The sequence below is a fragment of the Fukomys damarensis genome, unplaced genomic scaffold (genome assembly GCF_012274545.1).
Source record: "Fukomys damarensis isolate Sample0158 unplaced genomic scaffold, DMR_v1.0_HiC HiC_scaffold_18, whole genome shotgun sequence".
In the NCBI taxonomy this organism is placed as follows: Eukaryota; Metazoa; Chordata; class Mammalia; order Rodentia; family Bathyergidae; genus Fukomys; species Fukomys damarensis.
The window spans coordinates 1,395,494-1,417,413 of record NW_022900930.1 but is presented as its reverse complement, the minus strand read 5'-3'; the positions used below and the strand labels follow the sequence as shown (position 1 = coordinate 1,417,413).

At 41.9% G+C, this 21,920-nt stretch overlaps 1 protein-coding gene across 1 annotated transcript in view; it reads left to right on the top strand.

Annotated features, from left to right (window-relative positions):
- The first annotated feature begins 50 nt into the window (after nucleotides 1–50).
- The window catches only part of Gpat4 (glycerol-3-phosphate acyltransferase 4), a 41,633-nt gene continuing 19,763 nt past the window's right edge, over nucleotides 51–21,920 (top strand). Inside the window, exons 1-2 of the mRNA XM_010617131.3 lie at nucleotides 51–373; nucleotides 16,634–17,635. Of these exons, the coding sequence (XP_010615433.1) occupies nucleotides 17,471–17,635 (165 nt within the window). The 5' untranslated portion in view covers nucleotides 51–373; nucleotides 16,634–17,470. The remainder of the gene's footprint in view (nucleotides 374–16,633; nucleotides 17,636–21,920) is intronic.

The window sequence follows — 21,920 nt, the reverse complement described above, 5'->3', positions numbered from 1 at the left end:
CCTCCAGAGGCTTCGGCGCCGGCGTCCGCGCCCGGCCGGGCACCCTCCCGCCTTATTTCTTGCTTATTTCTGCACCTTCCGTCCCGCGGAGGGCTTCAACTTTTGTGGACCAGAAGTAACAGCCCGCGAGCCGCGTGTGGCCCACGCCGGCGGGGCCCTTGCCCTTCCCTGCCGGGGATGTTCCAGTCGGAGGCCTTGAAGTCGTTTGCAGAATTTTGTTTCTGGTTCACTCTGCTTCATTTTGGCTGAACTTGAGAACCTCCCCGCCTAGTCTCTCGTCTTGGAGATTCTATCTCAACTTAACGAAAATGGTGTGAAAAGCACTTTTAAACCAAAGACTGTATGGACAAAACCCTGTAATAAGGCTTGTGAGGTATTGGTTTTTCTCTTTAAAAGTGACGTGTGTATGTTTTAGCTTTGTATTTTGGAGAATTTGAGACAGGAGAGAATAGTGAACCAGCGTGTATCTGTGTCCCATCCCGTCAACCTGGGCCCCGTTCACCTCTCTCATCCATTTCTCCCGTGATTCAGGGAGAAAATAATTAATTGCACTACTGGGGTTTCACATTGAGCTCTTTTTTGACTTTGTGTTTTGAGACAGGGTTTCATAAGTTGCCCAGGCTGTACTGTAAACTTGTGATCCTGCCTCATCCTCCCCGAGTGTTGGGATTACAGCTGTGTTCCCCCACGCCTGTCTGAATTCCTTTATTTTTTGATACTGGGGCTCGAATTCAGTGTTTTCCATAAGCTCATTCTCTACAACTGAGCTATACCTTCAACCCTGGGGAGAAATTCTTGATGGAAGATGAACCCGTATTTTCAGAAATAGTTTACGATTCAGAATAAAAGTCCTAGTTATGAAAGTGTCTTGCGTTGGGGTGTTATGGAGATGATTGGCTCATGGGGGCCTAATACTCATTAGAGGACCAGTCCACTAATGAGTTTGCAGCTGATGTGATTTGGGAGGTGAAGCCTGGTTGGATTAGGTGGTCGCTGGGGGCCCTGGCCTGGAAGGGTGGTGTGTCTCTCCCTCCCCCTTGATCGCACTCTGCTTCTCCATACCTTACCACCTGCCATCTACCCTGCCTTGGAGCTAGCTGTGGACTGAAACCTCTACAGACTGTGAGCCAAAATAAATCTTTCTCTTTAGAGCTGTGGGTGTTGGGTGTTGTGTCTCAGCGAAGAGAAAGTAACTAAGTATCATACACCACTATAATGTACTTTTATTGAACAATCATATTACTAGTCCTTCAACTAGGGCTAGGAATATAGCTCAGCCGCACGATGCTTGCACGGCAAGTACAGTGCCCTGAATTTGTTCAATTCCTAGTACCAAAAAAACAAAAAACAAAACTTCTTCAACAAAGAAATGTGTGATGACTTGGAGAAGACCAGAAAAGGGTATCTAATGACAAGCTACTGGGAAACAGGTTAAAACCAAAAGTAGTTCTGATTTCAGTGAGAATTTCTAGAACATCTCATCCCATTTTGTTTTTATGAGGCTCCATAAAGGTCCACAGAAGTTCATTTTCTTTGAAGAGACTGAACTGAGGCTAGAAACAACATCTCCCAAGTCCACATGCATTTGTCTTTCTCCTGTACCATAAGACTTGTTTGACTTTCTTTTTTTCTGGAAAGAACCGAGAAGGACTGTGACTGAAAAACCCTAACATTCATGCAGGCTGTGGATCATAAGCATGAACTTTCCCACCAAATTCCAGAACAGTGAAACTGGAGAGCCTGTCTCAAAATTATTTCTAAAAACTTTGGAAATACTAAGTTCTAATTACAGTTTTTAGGAAGCATAAGAATAATCTGACCTTAGATTGAGAATGAGAAGGAGCTATGAAGATTCAGATAACATTGGCAGCTGTTTAATACAGTAGTTACTCGGGGAGCGACTGGGGATGTAGTTTAACTGGGTGGTAGAGTACTTCTAGGCTATTACGTATGCAGGCCTGCCTGGGTTTGAGCATCAGCAGCACCAAAAACAAAACCAACAAACAGTTACTGAGGAAGACTAGAATGATTTGGAGTGCAACCTTGGCGTTTTACTCTTTGTACTGACGGAATAATAGTATTCTCCTATAAATCTTTTTATTCCTTGAACAAATAAGGGTCTGGTTTGGATGCTTTAACAGTTAAGCTTTGATGTGAATTTCTTAGCAAGCTTTGTGCTGGTAGGAAGTCCCTTATAGCTAAAGGGAGGTAGACTCACTTAATGGGAATACATTCTAAGAAATACATGGGTAGGAGATTTTGTTGTTGGAACTTGTAGAGCATACCTGCACAAAACTAAGATGGCTCCATGTCACTGGGCTGTACAGTCTCACCAGATCTCTGTTGTGTAGGTGGTCCTTGATGATTGAAATGTCATTGTGCAACACACATTATAGTTTTGCTTGTTTCCCTTGCTCGTTCCCCAAGGTGCTGGCTCTCCAGGGCCTCACAGCTGCTAGGGAAGTGCTCTATAGCTAAACTACATTCCATCTTTCTTACTCTGAATAGGAGGATATCCTCCTCCTCCGGGGAGTGCTGCGAACAAGTAAATCTTTGTATGTAGAATTGTGTGTTTGCATGTGAGATCATAATATTTATATGTTGTGACATAATTGTAAATTAACCTACAGGTTGGACTTGGTGTTTGTGAGTTTGACCTCAGTGCAGTGATTGTTATTCACATCCAGGTTAACATTTAGCAGTGAAATAACCACGACATGTTGTCCTGATACATCATTTCCTGTTTGTGATGTCCAGAAGAGTGCTGTGGTTAGTCTTTCAAAAGTCTAACCTAACTTGCTAAGTGTATTCTGCTAAAGCAGTGTTAATTTATGTGCGAAGTTAACCTTTTATAAAGAAAATGTATTGCTTTGTGGAGAATATTTAAACCTGGTTAAGCTCAAACATTTGAGTAAGTAGCTACAAAGTTACTTCTTAAAGTAAAATAGAATAGAGCTTCATAATGACATGTTAATTACTTCAGTATCATTGTGCTCATGGGGAGTCTTGGTTGAATGTTATCCATTCCATGTATCGCTAAGCTACGTAATAGTGCCTCTGTAATGTGATTAATACTTCTTGAGAGAATGGAATTAGAGGGCTAAAAGGAATATCCTAATTCATATAAGGTACTTTCTCTGCTTTAGACCACATAACAATAATTACTGGTGTGTTGCCTTTCTTCGGCACTCTGTTTTGCCTAACATAATAGGTGTATATGTATTGCATCTCCTCCTAAACATAAGATCGGTAGTACTAGAAAAATGCTTTATCGTGAGGAATATAATATATATGACTCTTCTTTTTTTGGCTGGCCCTCCAGCATGCTGAGTACACACACTACCACTGCACTATACCTTTAGCCTTTCAAAAAGAAAACAGAACTGGTGAGGAAACTTGACTCCAGGAAAGCCAGATGACTTATGCAAGGTCATATAGACCAGAGAGTAACAGCTGTGCCCAGAACCAGTGAGCGTGGTCAGAGCCACAGTCATCCCGTCAGACCCTGACAAGGAGTTGGGAGACCATAAAACCTATGATAAAAACTATGAGAGACTCTGAAAACCATAGCCGTACACACAGAGCACTAATGTGAGGATGTCTACCAAGCGACTACGTACATATTCCTGTTTAGCCTCATGCTACCCTCGTTACTGAGTCCACTAGCCCGGGGTTATACTTTAGACCCAATTTATGTGTCCTCATTTTACCTTTTAAAGCCTGTGATCTCTCACGGCATGCATATTCCACATTACACTCTGCAGCTCATTCTTGAATAAATTCATTCTTTTTTTCTTTTTTTTTAAGAGACCCCACTGTCTTGTTATCTAGGTTGATAAACTTAAGACTCCTGGTTCCAGTTTAACCCCTTTCTGGATAACATTTTCTTCACACCTGTGAGAAGTACGAAGAGATAAAAATGTTTTTATTTACCAGTTGTAGATGAATTATACAGTCACCTGTAATTTTTTTTTTATACCAGGAATCAAACTCAGGACCTTGCGCTTGTAAGGCAGTCAGCAGCACCACTGAGCTGAATCCCTGGCCCTTCTTTTAAATTTTTTTGATCAGTACTGTACCAGAAATACAAACACATGTGTCATTTTAAATTTTGTAGTAGCTATTTTTAAAAAATATATTAATTACCTTGATTTAATCATCTCAACGTATATGTGGGATCGAAACATCACATTTGAGCACGGTATATATAATTATTTGTCAAATAAGCATTTTAAAACCTAAAAACTTGTGTGTGTAGGTACGTGAGTGATGCCGGGGATGGAACCAGGGCCTCATGCATGGTAGACAAATGCTTTACCACTGAGCTGCACCTCAGCCCTTGATATCTTTTTTTTTTTTTTTAAGACTCCAGTTTGACGTTAATTTAATAAATCAAATTCCACCATACAGCATTGGGCACCATCATCCCCCAACATACAGAGAGCTCGTTCATCATCACACAGTCTTTAAAGCCTCTAAAGCCATGTCTCTCGACAAGGCTTCCCACCAGACTCCTGCCTCCCTCCTTCCAGCTGAGCCGGTGCTCATGGAGAAGGCCTCAAGTACAAAAAAATGGTAAGAAAGGAGGAGGGAGAGATGAGGAGCACAGGGGAGGCGGGAGGTGGGGAGTACCTGCCCTCCCTCCTGGGCACCAGCCTGGCTTTCTGTGAGCTGTCAGTGTCCTCAGAGGCAAACATTGGTGCCGGTCTGAATGGGGACTTGATGGAGGTGTGGGAACTCCTCCTGAGAATTGCCTACCCTCCTGGGACGGAAGAGAAGGGTTACCTGGGAGAGATGCCTTCTGTCATCTGTTCTCTGAGGGTCCTAGATCACACATACAAGTAGAAAAGAGAATAAGGGAAGAAACATCCACTGAGGAGGTGAGCACCCTAACTCCTGTTGAGGGGTTGTGGGGGGTAGTATCAGCAGGGGGCAAGTGCTTCTGGGGAATGTCCACACTTGTCAGGACAGAGCCCGCCTCTTACTCCCAGCTGCCAGCTCTCTTCTGTGCCCACAGCAATGGGTTCCCACCTCTCAAATGTTTCCCACTGCAATTCCGGAAGAAACATCCACTGAGGAGGTGAGCACCCTAACTCCTGTTGAGGGGTTGTGGGGGGTAGTATCAGGGGGGGGCAAGTGCTTCTGGGGAATGTCCACACTTGTCAGGACAGAGCCCGCCTCTTACTCCCAGCTGCCAGCTCTCTTCTGTGCCCACAGCAATGGGTTCCCACCTCTCAAATGTTTCCCACTGCAATTCCCTTTTTTTTTTTTTTTGGTACTGGGGATCGAACTTGGGACCTTGCACTTATGGGGCAAGCGGTGGAACCACTGAGCTAAATATCTGCCCCACCCCACCCTTTGAGACAGGGTCTCATGTAGTTCAGGCTGGTCTTGAACTCACTGTGTAGCCTCAAACTCATGGTGATCCTCTTGCCTCAGCCTCCCAAAGAAATCTGTTTCAAAAGAAAAGAAACAGGTAGAAGTAATTTTAATATCTTGTATTTAATTCAGCTTATTTAGAATCACTTTACTATGCAATCATAAAGTTTAATGAGCTCATTTGCATGTGAATTTTCATCTACAGAGCATATTTGTAGCATATTTCAAGTGCTGCAAAGGTCATTCACATGGGTTAGTGGCTGCTCTATTGGACTGTGTAGATCTGTCAGTGGAACATAAGATGAAAGAGCGTTTTAATTTGCATAGTAATGTTCATCTCAGGTTACAGTTTATAGTTGTGGTCATGGATTTTTTTCTTTCATGTTTGTATGATTTGTATGTATGGAGGTGAACAAAGTCTGACGAATTTTGTGCCTTTGTGATGAAACCCTTATGTGAGATGATCAGTTTCACTTTTTTCTTCAACTATCTTAAACCATTTGTTAAGCGTATAGTTCAGTAATGCTTTGGCATTTTAAATACAACTACTTAGTCTTTGGGAAAAACTTCTAAAATGGTCAGTAACAAAACTAACAAGAAATGGGCAAATAAATAAAGGCACTTCTCTAAAGAGAGGCTATGATGGCAAATATGCACCTGAAAAAGGTGCGCCACATTCATCAGGGAAGTGAAAATTAGAATTATTAGGTTCCATTTCACATCCATTATTAGTATGCCTAAAATTGAAAAGATTGGTCCTATCACAGGTGGAATATAGAGTTTATAGAGCAATTGAGTTTTTTTGTTTTTTTTTTTTACATTGCATTGCTGATGGGAATACAAAATGATACAGCCATTTTAAAGAGAGACTTTGACAAGTTTCACAGAATGCTGAACGTGTATATGCCCCAGAATGGGTCATTCCACTACGGTATCCTCCAGGTCAGCAGGGGCGAACCTGTGGCACACTTGCCACAGCTGACTGTTTATCATTGAAAGCTCTAAAAGGTTTGCCAACACTGCTCTAGGTATCTACCCAGAGAAATCAAAGAATATATCCAAGTAAAGACGTGTGAATAGCAGCTTTATTTGTAGTAGCTCCAAAGTGAAACAACTAAAATACTGTTATATCCAAGTAAGGGAGTGATACTGTTCTCAGTAGTGAAAAGAAACTGTAGTGTTGGCAACATGAGTGATTTTTTAAAAAATTTTTATTAGTATATGTTTGCAGGGCTTAATATTTACAGTCATTTTAGGGAGTAGATACGTATACTTAATATATTTTGATGCTTTCTCTTCCTTTCCCCAACATGAGTGATTCTCAGAATAATTATACTGAATGAAATAAACCAGGTAAAAAGTAAAAATAGAAAAATATCCTCCTAACTCAACCTCTAGCTTCAAGAGACTGTTACATTGTTCGGGGTGAATTTGATACTGTGTTACTTATTATCTAGTGCTAATTGAGGTGAGATGTGAATGACCTTAGATATTTAAGACCAAGACCCTCAAACTGACCACATTCTATCTTCCTCCTAGTGAGCTGAGTCATTCTTTGGCTGGTTATATCCTGGCTGTATCCTGGATGATTTCTTTTATCCGTGCTTGATGTCTGTCAGCCGTATGTTTGTAGTTTTTCAGGTTTACTTCAGCCTAGTGAGTGTTGTTGGAGACACACTCTTCATATTATACAGCAGTGCTCTAATTAAAGCAAAAAAAAAATTTTTTTTTTTAGACAAGATCTTGCTATATAGTTTAGGCTGGCCTTGAAGTAACTGTATAGTCCAGGCTGTCTGGAACTCACAGTGATCCTCCTGCCTCAGCCTCACAAGTGCTGGCATTACAGTGTGCGCCATTGTGCCCAGCTCAGACAAATTCTGGAGACACTTAACATTAAATTCAGCCTGCATACATTTTCCTTTGTCCCTGGGTATCCGTGTTTGTTTAATCATGTTTGTATCTCACCAAAAGTGAGGTGTTTGGTGTGACTGTGTCTGGATAGAGCAAACTAGGAAAAACTGAATGGCATTTCTTTGAAGTGTAACCCACCCCAAGGCCAGTGAGAGGTCATAGTATAGAGTAGATGTCTGGCTTGTGCTGCTTCTGTGACAGTACTGATGAAGTTACTGGCCAGTTCTGTAATTTGTTCCAGTCATTTAACCTTTCAAGGCTCAGGTTGTTTGTTTGTTTGCTTTTTTTTTGACACAGGATCTCACTGTGTAGTTGAGACTGACCTGGAACTCACTATGTAGCCCAGTCTGGTCTCAGACTCACAGTGATCCTCCTGCCTCAGCCTCCCGAGTGCTGGGATTACAGGCATGCACCACCATGCCCAGCAAGGCTTAGTTATTTGAGCCATAAAGTGAAGTTGTTTACCTAGAATTTTCAGTGATCAGCTACTAATGTGGTTTGTCATTTTACTATTGCCTCTGCTTTATAGTGATTTACAGTTGTATCCTCTGTTTATTGAGCACCTGTGCCAGCTACTGCATTACTAGCTTGATCGTAACTGTCTTGATGTCACACAGCTAGAAAGTAATGGAGGCTGATTTTGAATGCAGTGTGACCAATTCTCTTTGTTTTGATTTTGGTCTTGGAGACAGGGCCCCACTGTTTAGTTCAGGCTGGCTTTGAACTCACTGTGCAGCTCAGGCTGCCTCTAAATTGTGGCAGGCCTCCTGCCTCATCTTTCCTAGTGCTGGGATTACAGGCATGCACCACCATGCCCAGCTCCAATTTTCTGTTTATAACCATTGTGCTTTACCACTTCCTTAGCATTTCACAATTTTAAGAAAAGACACATAATAAAACTCTTGTTTTGGGAAGGAATCTTAAGAGCTATGTGGTCTGGTCACTACAATTTGTCTTCCACTCCGTAGAACCCAGATACAGATGAATATTTCCTAAGCAACCCTCCCACCCCCACCTCAACCCCCATGTTGGGATTGAAGCCAGGGTCTCTCTGATGCTAGACAAGCATTCTGTCACTGAGCTACATCCCTAACCCAGCCTGTTCTGAGCAGCATCCGTCCGTGCGTCCATATCTCAGTTCACCAACTTAATTCTTTCCACCATTTTGGTAGCAACCCACACTGGACAAGAACTGAATCAGATTTCCCCATAAGGCCAACATTGAATTTAACCATTGAATTTGATTAGATTCTTGTCTGATTAGGTTTGTGAGCAGAATCATGGAAAGAATTAAGTTCATGAACAAGGTGCCACTGTATATATTGTTACAAATGGGCCACTCCGATACATGCTCTGTGTGAGCAATAAAAGCTTTATTCCTGTCTGGGTGCAAACAGACTGAAGTTGAGGAAGATTTCAGCAGCTAGCTAGGAGGGAAATTAAGTTTACATAGGGTTTGAGGGGGGCTACAATCTGGAGTGGAATGTTTATGACTAAGGGTCCAAGGACGGTCAGTGCAGGTGTGCATATAATACTGGACTCTTGGTGCCAGGGAGACTGTATAACTTGTCCTAAATTTTCTTTAGGCCATCTGTTCTGTTTGTCAAGGGCAGCCTGTTGTTTACTGAGAACAGCATGTTGGCTGTGTGAAGGTCTCATTGAGGCCAGGCATGATATACATATCTAGATTATCTATCTATCCATCTGTAGTGGGATGCTGGGGATTAATCCCAGGGACTTTAAATAAAATAGCTATACTGAGATATAGTTCATATGCTAAGCAGTTCAGCCATATAGCGGTCTTCACCACACTCAATTTTAGAACATTTTCATCACTTCAAGAAGAAACTACACCTTTTAGTTATTATTCCTATATCTCCTTATTCTCCCTACCCTAAGCAACCACTCATCTACTTTCTGTCTCTGTAGATTTTCCAGTTGCATATAAGTGTGTGTGTGTGTGTGTGTGATACCACGGATCAAATTTAGGACCTTGCTTGTACTTGCCAGGCAGGTGCAGCACCACTGAGCTACATCCCCAGCCTGTAAGTAGAATCTTTTGTGACTGACTTCTTTTAGTGTGCAAGATTCATTCATGTAATGATAATCAGCATTTCATTTCATTTTATAGCCAAATAATATTCCATTGTGTGAATGTACCACACTTGGCTTGTCATTGATGAACATTTTGGTTGTTGCCTTATTTGTACTTTTGTGAACCATGCTGCCTTAAGCACTCATGTGCATCTTCATTTTGTGCAGACAGTTGTTTTTGTTTCTTTTCGATGTGTACCTAGGAGTGGAATTGCTAGGTCATATGGTAGCTATGTTTGACCAAATTTTCCATATCTGCACTAATTTACATTCCCATCAGAGCTGTGAGAGTGAGTGAGTGAGTGTGTGTGTGTGTGTGTGTGTGTGTGTGTGTGTGTGTGGAGAGAGCTAATCCACATCTTTGTACATGGCAAGCACATGCTTACACTGAGCTACACCTCCAGCCCCAAGGATTGGGGTTGAAATCTCCAAATCGAGATACAAAGTGCACTGGTAACTGCCAGTCTTAACACCAAGGCTCTTGCCTCAGAGTGTCCGCAGCAGACTGCCTTTCCTACTGGACAGCCAGCTTGATCAGGGCCTCCAGTTTTCATGGTCCTGTGATGCGGTTAAATCCTCTCACCAGCTCTCTTTGAATGTACTTCCAATTTGTCTATATTCCTTTATCTTTTTTTTTGGTTTTTTAAGCAAGGGGAGTTGACACGTTTTTCTTAGGAATATTTCTGATCATAGTTGTTTTTTTTTTCTCAGTTTCCACCTGTTCTTTGCTGAGTTAATTAGTAATAATCCTTAATCCAATTCTGGTTACACATTAAAATCACCTGTTTAAAAACAAATCCAAGGCCGGGCTTGGTGGGCGCACACCTGTAATCCCAGCACTCGGGAAGCTGAGGCAGGAGGATTGCTGGAGACCAGCCTGGGCTACATAGTGAGTTCCAGGTCAATCTCAACTACATAGTGAGATCCTGTCTCACCCCACCCCCCCAAAAAAAACCCCAAAAAACCAAATCCAGGGCCAGGGATTTAGCTCATTGGTTCCGACCCTTGTCTCTCAAGCGCAAGGTCCTGAGTTCAATCCCTCGTACCAAAAACAAAAACAAAACAAATCCATATTTGTTTCTTCTGATTAGGGATCTGACTTAACGGTTTTTCTGCAGTCACGAGTAGTCCTATAGAGCAGGCATGAGGGAGCTGTTAATTTATTTTTGAAGTAATTTGAGGGGTAGGAAGGCATAGTGGTTAAAAAACATGGGCTCAGAGGCAGGCACTTGTCCTAATCCTGCTTTACAACCAAGTTGGTAGCCTTATCTTCTGAGCCTCGTATATTACAATTTGGTATTTTCCTGCCCCCAGAGATTCTGATTTATTTCACACAGCCTGTATCCTGGGTGGGCAGTAAGTGCTCCAATGGTGGCCAGAGGATGGTCTGTCTGTCTTCTCAGTCCCACACTGCTTGCATCCCTGCTCTCTCAGTACAGCTGTTTATTGTCTTGACTCAGAACTACAAAGACAGCTTCTTAGACTTTGCTTATGCATTCACACCACATACCCTCCTCAAGTCTTGAGTATTTACTTTTCCTGATTTCTAGAGGTTTTGTTTTCTCCCAGGTTCCTCTGCAGACACTGGCTGGGCTTTGTTTTGCCTGCTTGTCACACCACATGCAGTTTCCCATCCAAGTACTAACCCGGCCTGAACCTGCTTAGCTTGAGATCAGACGAGATTGGGAGCATCTGTTGTGGTGTGGCTGTAGACCACATGCAGTTTCTGGGTAGAATCTTCATGCCTCATCCATTTTGGGGAATTCTGAACACCTTTAGGCAGAGTGTGAAAAAGAATTCATATTCTTACACTGAAAAATAGTTCATATTGGCATAATATCCTTACCTTTTGAGAAGCACCTTCAACTGACCCTCCTCCTTCCTCATGACAGGGACTTAAGAGTAGAAGTAAAAATAATAGTTCATGTATTTTGAGAATTTACAGTGTGTGAAGAGTGTTACCACTTCATAAACTTTTGAACAGTGCTTTCAGTAGACAGTGTTGAACAGAAATTGGAAGAGGTTAAATGATTGACGTAATCCCACTTATGCTAATAAGTGAGGAAGGCTGGATTCAAGCCCTGGTGTGTTTCTTTTGATTTTTGAGAAATGTGACTGTTAACATCTTCAAAGTGATAAGCAGTGCAATTTCAAAGACACTGAGAGGAAATAGTGACATCCTTCTCCTGGTGCTGTAGGTAGTCAGTGTCTTGTGTACTTCCCCACAGATATTCTTTGCATATACATATAAACACTCCCCCGTATATGTATTTCTTCCCTCCCTTACTTTTGTATTTATGTGGATATTTGTAATGGTTTAGATCAAGAATATCCCCTCAAGCCTCCTGTGTCCAGAGGTGGGGCTTTGGGAGGCGATTGGACTATGGGGCTGCTGTACTCATCAGTGGTTTATTCCACACTCAACTTCAAAGCTGAGTGTGCTTTAGGAGACGGGGTCTGGCTGGAAAGGGGGGTGTCCCTGTGGCATGACCTGGAAGGTACATACCCTCCCTGAATCCTCCCTTCCCTGTCTCTTCCTGGCTGCCATGATGAGCAGCCCTCCTGCCATTCCCATCCAACATGCTGTCTCTGCCTTCAAGCCAGCAGACTATGGACAGAAGCATCAAAAAACCAAGAGCCAAAATAAACCTCTCTTTTTGTAAGTTGTGGTATTTTGTCCCATCTAATCGTGATTGTTTATTATTAGTGTATGTATAAGGGCCAAGGATGTAGCTCATTGGCACAGTGTCTGCTGGGCAAGTGTGAGGTCCTGTGTTGGATCCCCAGTATAAAAAAAAAAAAATAGTGTATTTGTAGAGGATACCCCACCACTTTTTGTGGTACTGGATATTGAACTCAGGACCTTGTGCTTGTGAGGCAGGTGCGGTGCCACTGAGCTAAATTCCTGGTCCTGGGATCCCTTATTAACAGAGGAATAATAGTAGTATGTCTATCCTCTATTGATGGACATTGATCTTTCTTTTGGTATTACAAACAGTGAGGCTGTCAGTAAGTTTCCTAACCTTAGCAGCTGGGGCAAGACTTTTTTTTGTGGTACTAGGGATTGAATCTTGGGCCTTTTTACTGAACATCTCCAGCCATTTTATTATTTTTAAATTTGAGAGAGCATCTCACTAAGTGACTGTGTTGCCCGACTAGGCTCAAACTTGTGATCCTCCTGCCTCACCTAGAGTGCTTCGATTATGGGTACACGCCACCACACCCAGCCAAATGAGTCTTTGTTGTGGAGCTGTCCTGTGCTGTATGGGATTTTTAACATTATCCTAGCCCTTTGGGTACTGTACACTAATAGCATTCCCATTCCTAGTTGTGACAGCAAAAAGGCAGAAATTGCCCCAGGTTGAAAGCACTGCTTGAATATATCCTTAGGATAAATTTCTCTAAATGGTATTGCTGGATCTCAGGTCATATGTATTTAAATTTCTTTTATGGCTTTGCTAAATTATTCTCCATGGAGGTTGTACCATATTACCCAGCAACCTGTGGTATCTGAGGTCATTTTATTCTCACCAATACAGTGGTTTATCCATTTTTTTTTGCCACGTAGTTATTCATTAGTGTACAATATAATGACATTCGTCCTTGGGGATTTGTACTTTTATATGGTATATCTTGGTTTGCCAGGCAGTTTTAATTCATATTTCTGTTTTAAAGCTAGTTTTTTATTCATCACTTACTATTTCTATGTGTGTTCTAATTTTTGGTGTGTGGATTTTGTATTTTGTGACCTACTATGAAATGCTTTTCTCTCTAAGCCATCTTAAAGTTTAGGGCCCAGAACTAAAGACAGTCCTCTGGGTTTCTTCTTACCCTAATGAAATGATAGGATGTGCCACCTGATATGTGACAGGCATTGTACTTGGTGTGCTTTAAAAATGCATGTTTCTCTGTGTGGCCTAAGCATGTCTTTTTGATAAAATGGTCCTTTTAGAAAGCTTTTTGAGTTGGCATGCATATATTCTAACACTCATGGTCTCCTGAGTTAGAATATATCATAGAGAAACAATAGCTAACAACTTTTTGGTTCTGCAATTGGGAGTAGTAATAGTCTTTGCCATGTACCTTATGACTGGATCAGAACTAAGATAGAGGTCATTTTAAGTTAAATTGCTCTTACTTTCTCTTTCAGGATTCCTTTTCTTGTTAATATTCAGAAGTCCTTGAAATGATTTTTTTTTTTTTTTTTGGTATCAGGAATTCAACTCAGGACGTGCTGCCATTGAGCTATATCCCTGGCCCCTTGAAATGATTTTGTGTATGCATGTTTACTTGATTCTTCTCTGTAGGCATGTTTGTAGCACTAAGTATCTCACCCTTAGCAGTAAGTAGGCTCTGAAACTTTCCTAGGATGAAGCCATCTTCCTTCCTGGCAGGCTCAGATCTAGTTGATTTTTCTGGTTTTCTCTGGAGCTTTGGGCCAAATGAATCAGTGGGTTTGGCTGGAACCCAGCTGTGGGGGTTCCCCACAAACAAGTAAATCTCCCTTTGAATTAATGGCCACCCTACCCCACACTGTTAAGAGGTCCTGGTTACAATTACTTGAAGCACAGTGAAATCCTCCCCTAAGTGAGCAGTTATCCAGAAATTGTGATTTGACCGTGTTTGATGTAAGCAGTTTTTTGGTATTTTCAGAGATCAAAGTCTTCATTGAGAAGTCTATAAGACACCAGATACCTCTGACTTTGGTGATTTTCCTACTGATCACCAAAAATATTTGGACACTTATTTGATTATGCAGTGTGCATACTGTTTCCTTTACTTCTCAGAATTTAGGCGAGGATTAGTGTTGGCTCAATAACTTGTTCGGTTAGTTAGATGTTCCCTGTTTGTGAGAATTCAGGGAGTGGGGCAGGACCAGGGGAGAAGTCCCTATTTCTGAGGGAGGAAAGAGCAACTAGGTCATGTGTCGGATAGTAAATATTTTAGGTTTTGCAGGACATGGTCTCTTTTACATATTCCTGTTTTTTACATCTCTTTAAAGATAGAAAAACTAGGGTTGGAGTGCAGCTCAGTGGTAGAGCTCTTGCTGGCATGGCTGAAGCCCTCGGTTCAGTCCCCTGTACCACAAAAAAGCAAGCCCTAAGGATGAAAACAGGCCATTGTGAGGGTTGGCCCACACACAGGCTGTGGTTTGCCAACCCTTGAACTCGGTGAAGAAATTAGCCTGTTGCTACATGTGTTTTCTTTAATGGTTTGGGGACACGAACCCAGAATAACCCTGCAAATTCTCAGTTGATTGTGATCCAGAAGAGGGTGGTTAGAACTTTGGTTTATGGGGTCAGTCACCTTGGATTTATGAAATTCGAGGTGACCTTGGCCAGTAGGACAGGGTTCTTGCTGTATCTCTCCCATGGGAGTGCTGGCTAAGGGGAGCAGGGGCCAGGAATGGGTGAATGGAGTGAAGGCATAGCCCTAGGAGATAGCAGGGACCTGACAGGCATAGAGAATACAGAGTCACAGATTCCTCTGTTTGATTTGGGATGTAGTTAGAATCTGGCATGTACGATGTGAGTTTGCCCAGTTTATAAAAGTGAAAGAGCACATCTGTACCTTGAATTCTGAGAACTGCATTCCAATATGATGCCTGAATTCAGATCTGCCTTGTGGTTTTTCTCTCATCATAAGGAGCTCTGCAGAGCAGGCCTGGCATGAGGAAGTGTTGATTTATTTCAAGGTACTTTGGGAGACAGGAAAGTGTAGTGGTTAATAAGCATGGGCTCAGACAGGCGCTTGTCCTGAGTCCTGCTCCGTCACTTAATCCCTGTGTGACCCTGCGAAATTTGCTTCAGCATCAGCATGCTTACCTATAAATGGCAGTGATAATAGTAACTCCACCGGAGTTGTGTTCCTAGCTTAGTGTCTGTTGTATGTTACACATTCAGCAGATACTAGCAGATAATATGATAGTGGAAGAAGATGGAAAAGGTGGGGAGGAACTAGTATTTGTGATTCAGTGCCGCAGAAATAATCATGTCCTGGTTGAGCATTTGACCATTAGCTGGGTGTGAGCATGTTGGGGGCAATGCAGAATTCTGTCTGTTGTATAGGTCTCTGTGTCTGCCCCTCTTCATTTCTGGATTTGGAAAGTGAAGACACTATAGGTTGGCAGGTTGGAATCAACCAAATGAGGTAACATGTTTGAGTTTATAAAGCATCAAAGAATTTAAGGTAAAGTCAGTATCTGTTCACTGGAAAGAGCCAGGTCAATCATGCAAGCCAGAATGTTTTGCTGGGATTGGGTGGTCAAGTATTTGCCTAGCGTATGCAAGGCCCTGATTTTGATCCCCAGGACTGTAGGGGAAAAGCTAGAGACTAGACAAGTTGCACCCAGATTCAAGACTTGTGTTAGTAAGTTGTGGTTTGGAATGAATACTACAAAACTGGAATGCCAGTTCCATGGGTATGCCTTCTTGAGTAGCTAATATGGAAAGATAGTCTAAAGAGGTCTTATCTCTGTGGAGGAAATGTGATCGTATCTTGCAAAATTAAATACGTTTATTTCCTGAAATTCCATTTCTAAGAATTTATCCTGGAAATGTATTTGACATGTGCATTTCTATTCTGAATTATATACACACATATTATTCCCTACATTATTTATAATGACAAAAAAGTGAAACTGGCAGTGTCTAGCCTTAAGAGACTGGTTACCTAAGTCCTTGTGCATTCGTATGGCTAAACACTGTGCACCTTCAGAGTTCAGGAGCTGTGAGTATGCTGATGGAACTCTCTTCCAAGATTGATTAAGCTGAAGCAACAAAATGAAATATGAGGTGAAGAACAACATGCATTGTATGCCATCCTTGTTGCCAGGCTGTGGGGCGGGGAAGGGACATGTGATTTCCTTGTCTGAGCAGAGATTATTTGGGGAAGGATATGAAGCTGGTAATATGGTTGCATTTGTGGAGAAAAATTCTGAATAACTTGGATGGGTAGGAGGGAGATTTGTGTCTTATAGATTGACCTTTCTTTCCTTTGAAACATGTCTTGCACACATTCTGTTTGTTCAGAAAGTCTGAGTGACCACAGTTTCTGTCATTGGAGTTGAAAACTGTTTAAAACTGTGTGTTTTCTCCCACATCTGTGTCTGGTCCCTTTAACCTTGACAGCTTGAGAAGCAGGCCTGACCATAAGCTCACCCTGAAACTGCGCTCCCCTCCCACACACAAAGCATGTTGACATTTCTCTTGATTCATATGACTGACGGTGTTTCTCTTTCCACCCCCAGCTCTGGCAGCATGAAAACAACTTTTTGCCAAGAACCCAGGTCACCACTGAGAAGGGGGCCTTAAGGGAAAAGAATATCAGGAGGATATCAATGCCAAGCACATCTGGAATTACGCTCACAGCCAGCAGCATGCAGCACTGCGGGCCAGCCTCTGTGTCCCACTGGTGCAGGCTGGGGCTCTCCAGGTAGGAGGCTCCTAGGGCAGCAGCAGCAGGAGCCTCTCAGGGAAGAATGGGGCCAGATACGAACTCTACAGTGAGCATAGAAAACTTCAGGTTATGAAGGAATTTTAAGAGAACAACTATTTAATTTTCACATAATCACATTCAGAAGCCTTCTTGTGATTGCCAGCAGTCACCCCCTCTACAGGAGTTACCACGATTTTTCTGGCACCAAGGTGAACTCTTCTTGGTATTTCTGGCGATACAGATCTGCTGGGCAGACTCATCTGCTGAACGCTTGGAGGCAGGGAAAGAGTAAAACCTCTGGAAGCAGTGTCAAGAAAGCAGAACAGAGAACCTCTCCTATGCCTCCCACTTGCACAGAAACTTGGCTTGGATGTGGATGTTGTTAATTGAAGACTTCTATTGTGTTCACTGCAAAGTCCATCTGTCTTGGGGAGACCTGGCGTTTTGGGGCTGCCTCTCGGCCCTTTTCTACTGTCATTCCACCCCCATGCGTGCTATGCAGGCAGTTGAATGATGTGAACTTGAGGATGGAGTTTGGTGCCCTTGGGGAACTGACTTCCTTTTCTAGGCTTGTGCTGTCGGAAAGGACCACCTGAAGGCTGTGTTTGTGCGTGGGAAGGAGGGCATTGCCTGGCTGGAATCCTCCACCATGTTCCTGTTGCTGCCTTTTGATAGCCTGATTGTCAACCTTCTGGGCATCTCCCTGACCGTCCTCTTCACTCTCCTGCTTGTTTTCATTATAGTCCCTGCCATTTTTGGAGTCTCCTTTGGTATTCGAAAGCTCTACATGAAAACATTGTTAAAAATCTTTGCGGTGAGTTGTGCTGCTACTGGTAGGTTGCTTCACAGACTAATATTCTTAGCAGAGAGCTGTTCCTACCTGGCTGGTGGTTATCTCTCTGTGGTTGTGGAATAGCTGACTCTGTCCTTTTGAAAGCCTATAGCAGTCTTTCTCATTGAACTAAAGCTGCTTGTATAATTCATGCTGAGCAAAGGGACCTATTCTATGACTCCCCAGCTCACCTGCTTATTTCACAGAGAGAATGGGCTTAGGGTTAAAGACTGCCCCATATGTAACAGGTAGAGTAGCACACTGCTGCCACTGATACATTCTTACTCATGAGCCTTTTCTTTGCTGTGGTGTTTTTCTAAAGTAGATTGTTACATTTCAGACAAAAAGAATAAAGAGAAAGGGAGAAAGGGATATTTGAGTCATTTTCTTTTCTTTTTGGTACCGGGGATTGAATTTGGGTCCTTGTACTTGCAAGGCAGGTGGCAGCAGCACTGAGCTAAATCCCCAGTCCCATTTGAGTCATTTCCTGAAAGACAGAGGAAAATAAATTTCTGAACATATTTTAGAACATGCCTAATTGTACCATTGAACAGAACCAATTGCATTATAAAAGAAACAGAATTGCTGCTTTCTAGAAGTTGATCTGTGTGCTACAGGACTTAATATCTAGCCAGAGATTTGCTCATTTGGTTGAAATATGTCTTTTCAATAGTCACCAGCTCTTCAGGAATTCTTTTCCACTTTTGAAACCAGGTGAGAAATGTACCTGTAAAGGTGAAATAATGTATCACCCCTTCTTCCTATGGCATCTCAGTTTTGTTTCGGTTTCTTGGCAGTGCTGGGGATCTGATAGTATAGCCTTCTCTCTGCCTGTCTTAGAGTTTTTAGAGTAATTGTTTTCACCTTCCTTTGGTTTCTTAGAATTTTGTTGGTAGACAGGATAAATATCTACTACATTTTATCAGTGAAGAAAAAGACTTGGATTAAGTGAAGTATAAGAATGTTACATTACCATGGGAAATGTTTACATCTGTCGCATAGGATTGTGGGCTGTATCTTTTTTGCCACTTAACATGTTGGTAAGAATATTTTTCCATATTTGAAAAAATTGAAGTGAAATCGGCAGAACATAAATAACAGTTTTAAAGTAAACGCTTCTGTGCTGTTCACTGTTTTCAGTGTTATGCAACCACCGCTTGCCCCATCGATTGTTGTCTCTTCCCAAGGACCCTTACATTCCATCTGATTTATATAGAATTATATAAAGGTGCCCTTTGCTTTTGGTTTTCAGTTGGGTGGTACTGGGGATTGAACCCAAGGCTTTTGCACTCAGGTATGTACTAAGTAAGCCCTTTGTAAATGTTGAGACAAGGTCTTGCTAAGTAACCAAGGTGCCTAGGCTGGGCTCAAACTTAACAGTCCTCTTTCCTTAACTTCTTAGAAAACTGGAATTACTAATACGTGCCACCACGCTTGCCTTGACATTATTAAGGTTTGTCTGTATCAGGATTTTGTGTGTGTGTTTTGAATAATAAGTCTGTGGCATCTGTCCATGATTTGCTTACCTGTTCATCTGTTGATGGACATTGGTGGGCTGATTCCACTTTCTGGCTGGTTGTGAATAGTCCTACTAGGGACCTGTGTGTAAACATATTTGTTTTACTACCTGTTCTTGAGAGTGTAATTTTTGAGCACTACTTAAGACGGCCTTGGATTTATCAGGACAAAATTAGTGGAAAAACTGTCAGATTTTTAGGAGGCAGCAAGAATGATGTCTAGCTTTCAAGTTTATACAAGGAATTAATTCATGAACCTATAGGAATTATCTTTTTTTTTTTTTTTAGACAGGGTCTCCCTGTGTAGTTCAGGGTGGCCTTGAATTCACTGTGCCCTCAAACTCTACACTCCACCTGCCTCAGCCTACCAAGTGCTGGCATTACAGATATGTGCTACCACTCCCAGTGGAAATTGTCATTTTTAAAACATAGTAAATAAGGATTATGAGCCTAGGATTCTCTCCTATAGTATTGAACATTTAACCTGGATGACATTGGGTAAGACAGAGGTCTAGAATCCATTTTTATATTCTTACACCATTTTGAAAACATTTCTCCAGAATGAATATTTTAAAGCTAATAACCAAATAATTTCTTGTGACCATTTTTTTCAGTGTATGTATGATGGCTTTCACTGTAGTGATACAATGGAAAATTCATTAAATGTTTACTTTTGGGCCAGCCTGTGGGGCATGTAATCTTAAGTCATCAGAGAGTACTTGCAGAGCGTGAAAATCACTGTTTTGAGTCACAGTGATTTAGAAGTGGTAGCGGAAGTTGCAAGTGTAATTTCAAGATTAAAACTTTCAATAAATAGGGGCTAGGGATGTGGCCCTGATAGAGCATGTGCCTCACGTGCACTAGGCCCCTGGCTTCAATCCTTAACAATGCAAAAAAAATTTTTTTCAAAATATAGATTTATACCTTTTATTTCCTAGAGTTACGTGCCAGGTACTTAAAAGCTTTGCAGCCTGTATGTGGATTATGCAATACTGAGCTCTACAAACAGCTTTGAGGTAGCTGTGTGCTGCAATAAGGGGCGGGCTGTTGAAAGGACTAATCCATGCCAGCAAGGGCATAGGTTGCTTCTGAAAGAGGGTCAGATCTAGTGCCACCTTCTGTTTCTGCTCTGAGTTGATCTTAATGGACCTAAAGAACTGAATGCTGCATTTATCAGTGGTAATACTAGCTGGTACCAGGCCTAAGAAAAGTTGTCTACCCTCACATCAGTGAAGATATCTAAAAATTACCTATACTTGTGGGTGTTTGTGTTAACTTTTTTAAATTGAGGAATGTCTTAGTTGTTTTGGACTACTGCAACAACCATAGACTGAGTGATCTCCAAAAATAAATTTATTTATTTCTCAAAGTTCTGGAGGTTGCCGTCCATTGTCGAGGTGCTGGCAGATGAGATTCTGTGTCTGGTGAGACTGTTCCTTGTTCACAGACACGAGCCTCTGTGTGTCCTCACGTGGTACAAGGAGTGAGGGCTCCCTTTTGTAAGAGCCCTCGACCCATTCGTGAGGGTTCTGCCTCTGTACGCTTGTCACTTCCCGAAGACCTCATTCCTAGTATCATCACACTGGGGATTCAATGTAACAGTTTTGGGAGAAAAAAACTTTAGTCCATAGGAAGGCAAGACCTTTATTTTACCTTTTTTTAACTCCTTCCACTTTTTCCTAAATTGGAATGATATAAATAATTTTGTGCCTGGAATAAAGCTCAGAGATTATCTTAATAATATACTTGGGGAAGCATTTGGAAATATTGTACTTACTTTGGGGCTCTAGCATCTGGATTTAATTGGTCCAGGTGGACATTTTTTTAAATTCCCCAGATGATTCTGGTACCAGTGATGTCTGATGACCCTTATACCCCCCCACCTTCTGTGTAGACCTACTTAGTGGTTTGTTTCTCATGAATAGGATGTGGGCACTAGGCTGTGTGATACAAGGTTAGGTTGGAAGAGGCAGTATAACTTCTGTTTGGCTCTTTTGACTGCTTGTTCCTGAGCCCAGCCACCATGCTCCGAGGAAGCAAGGGCCATGTGTAGGTGTCACAGCTCACAACCCCAGGAAGGCTCACACAGCCAGCATCAGATGCCCACACTGGGGTGAGCAGGTCTCCCAGGATCTCAGCCCCTGGTCTTTCATCCACCCAGCTGTGTGCAACTTGCAGGTTGAGCAAAGTAAGTGGTTGTGGTGTTTAAGTGACGAGTATAGATGTAGTTTGTTATATCGCAATAGATAACCAAAATATATATTAGAGAATTTTAAACATTCATTATTGTCTTATAGTGCAAAGCACCTTTGATTTAATTTTATTATTCGTTTTTTGCAGTGCTAGGGATTAGATCCAGGGTGTTGCACTTGTTAGGTACTCTGCAACTGAACTACATGCCCAGCCCCTTTTAAAAATTTTAAGACAGGGTCTTACTGAGTTTCCCAGGCTGGCTTTGAATTTGTTATCCTGCCTCAGCCTCCTGAGTAGCTGGAATTACAATTGTGTACAACAATGGCCAGTTTAAAAAAACAAAACAAAACAAAACAAACAACAGGTTCCTATTTTATGGTTAAATGTGTACATTTAATTTTATTTTGGCATTTAATGTAGCAGTCTACATTTTACTTGATAATCTTCATAAAAATAATTAAAACTAGATATCTAAATCCATGCCATGCCTGTCTGTATCTTTGTTTGGCAGATCTGTGCAGCCCTGGTTTATCAGCTGGTCTCCCACACTTTCTTCT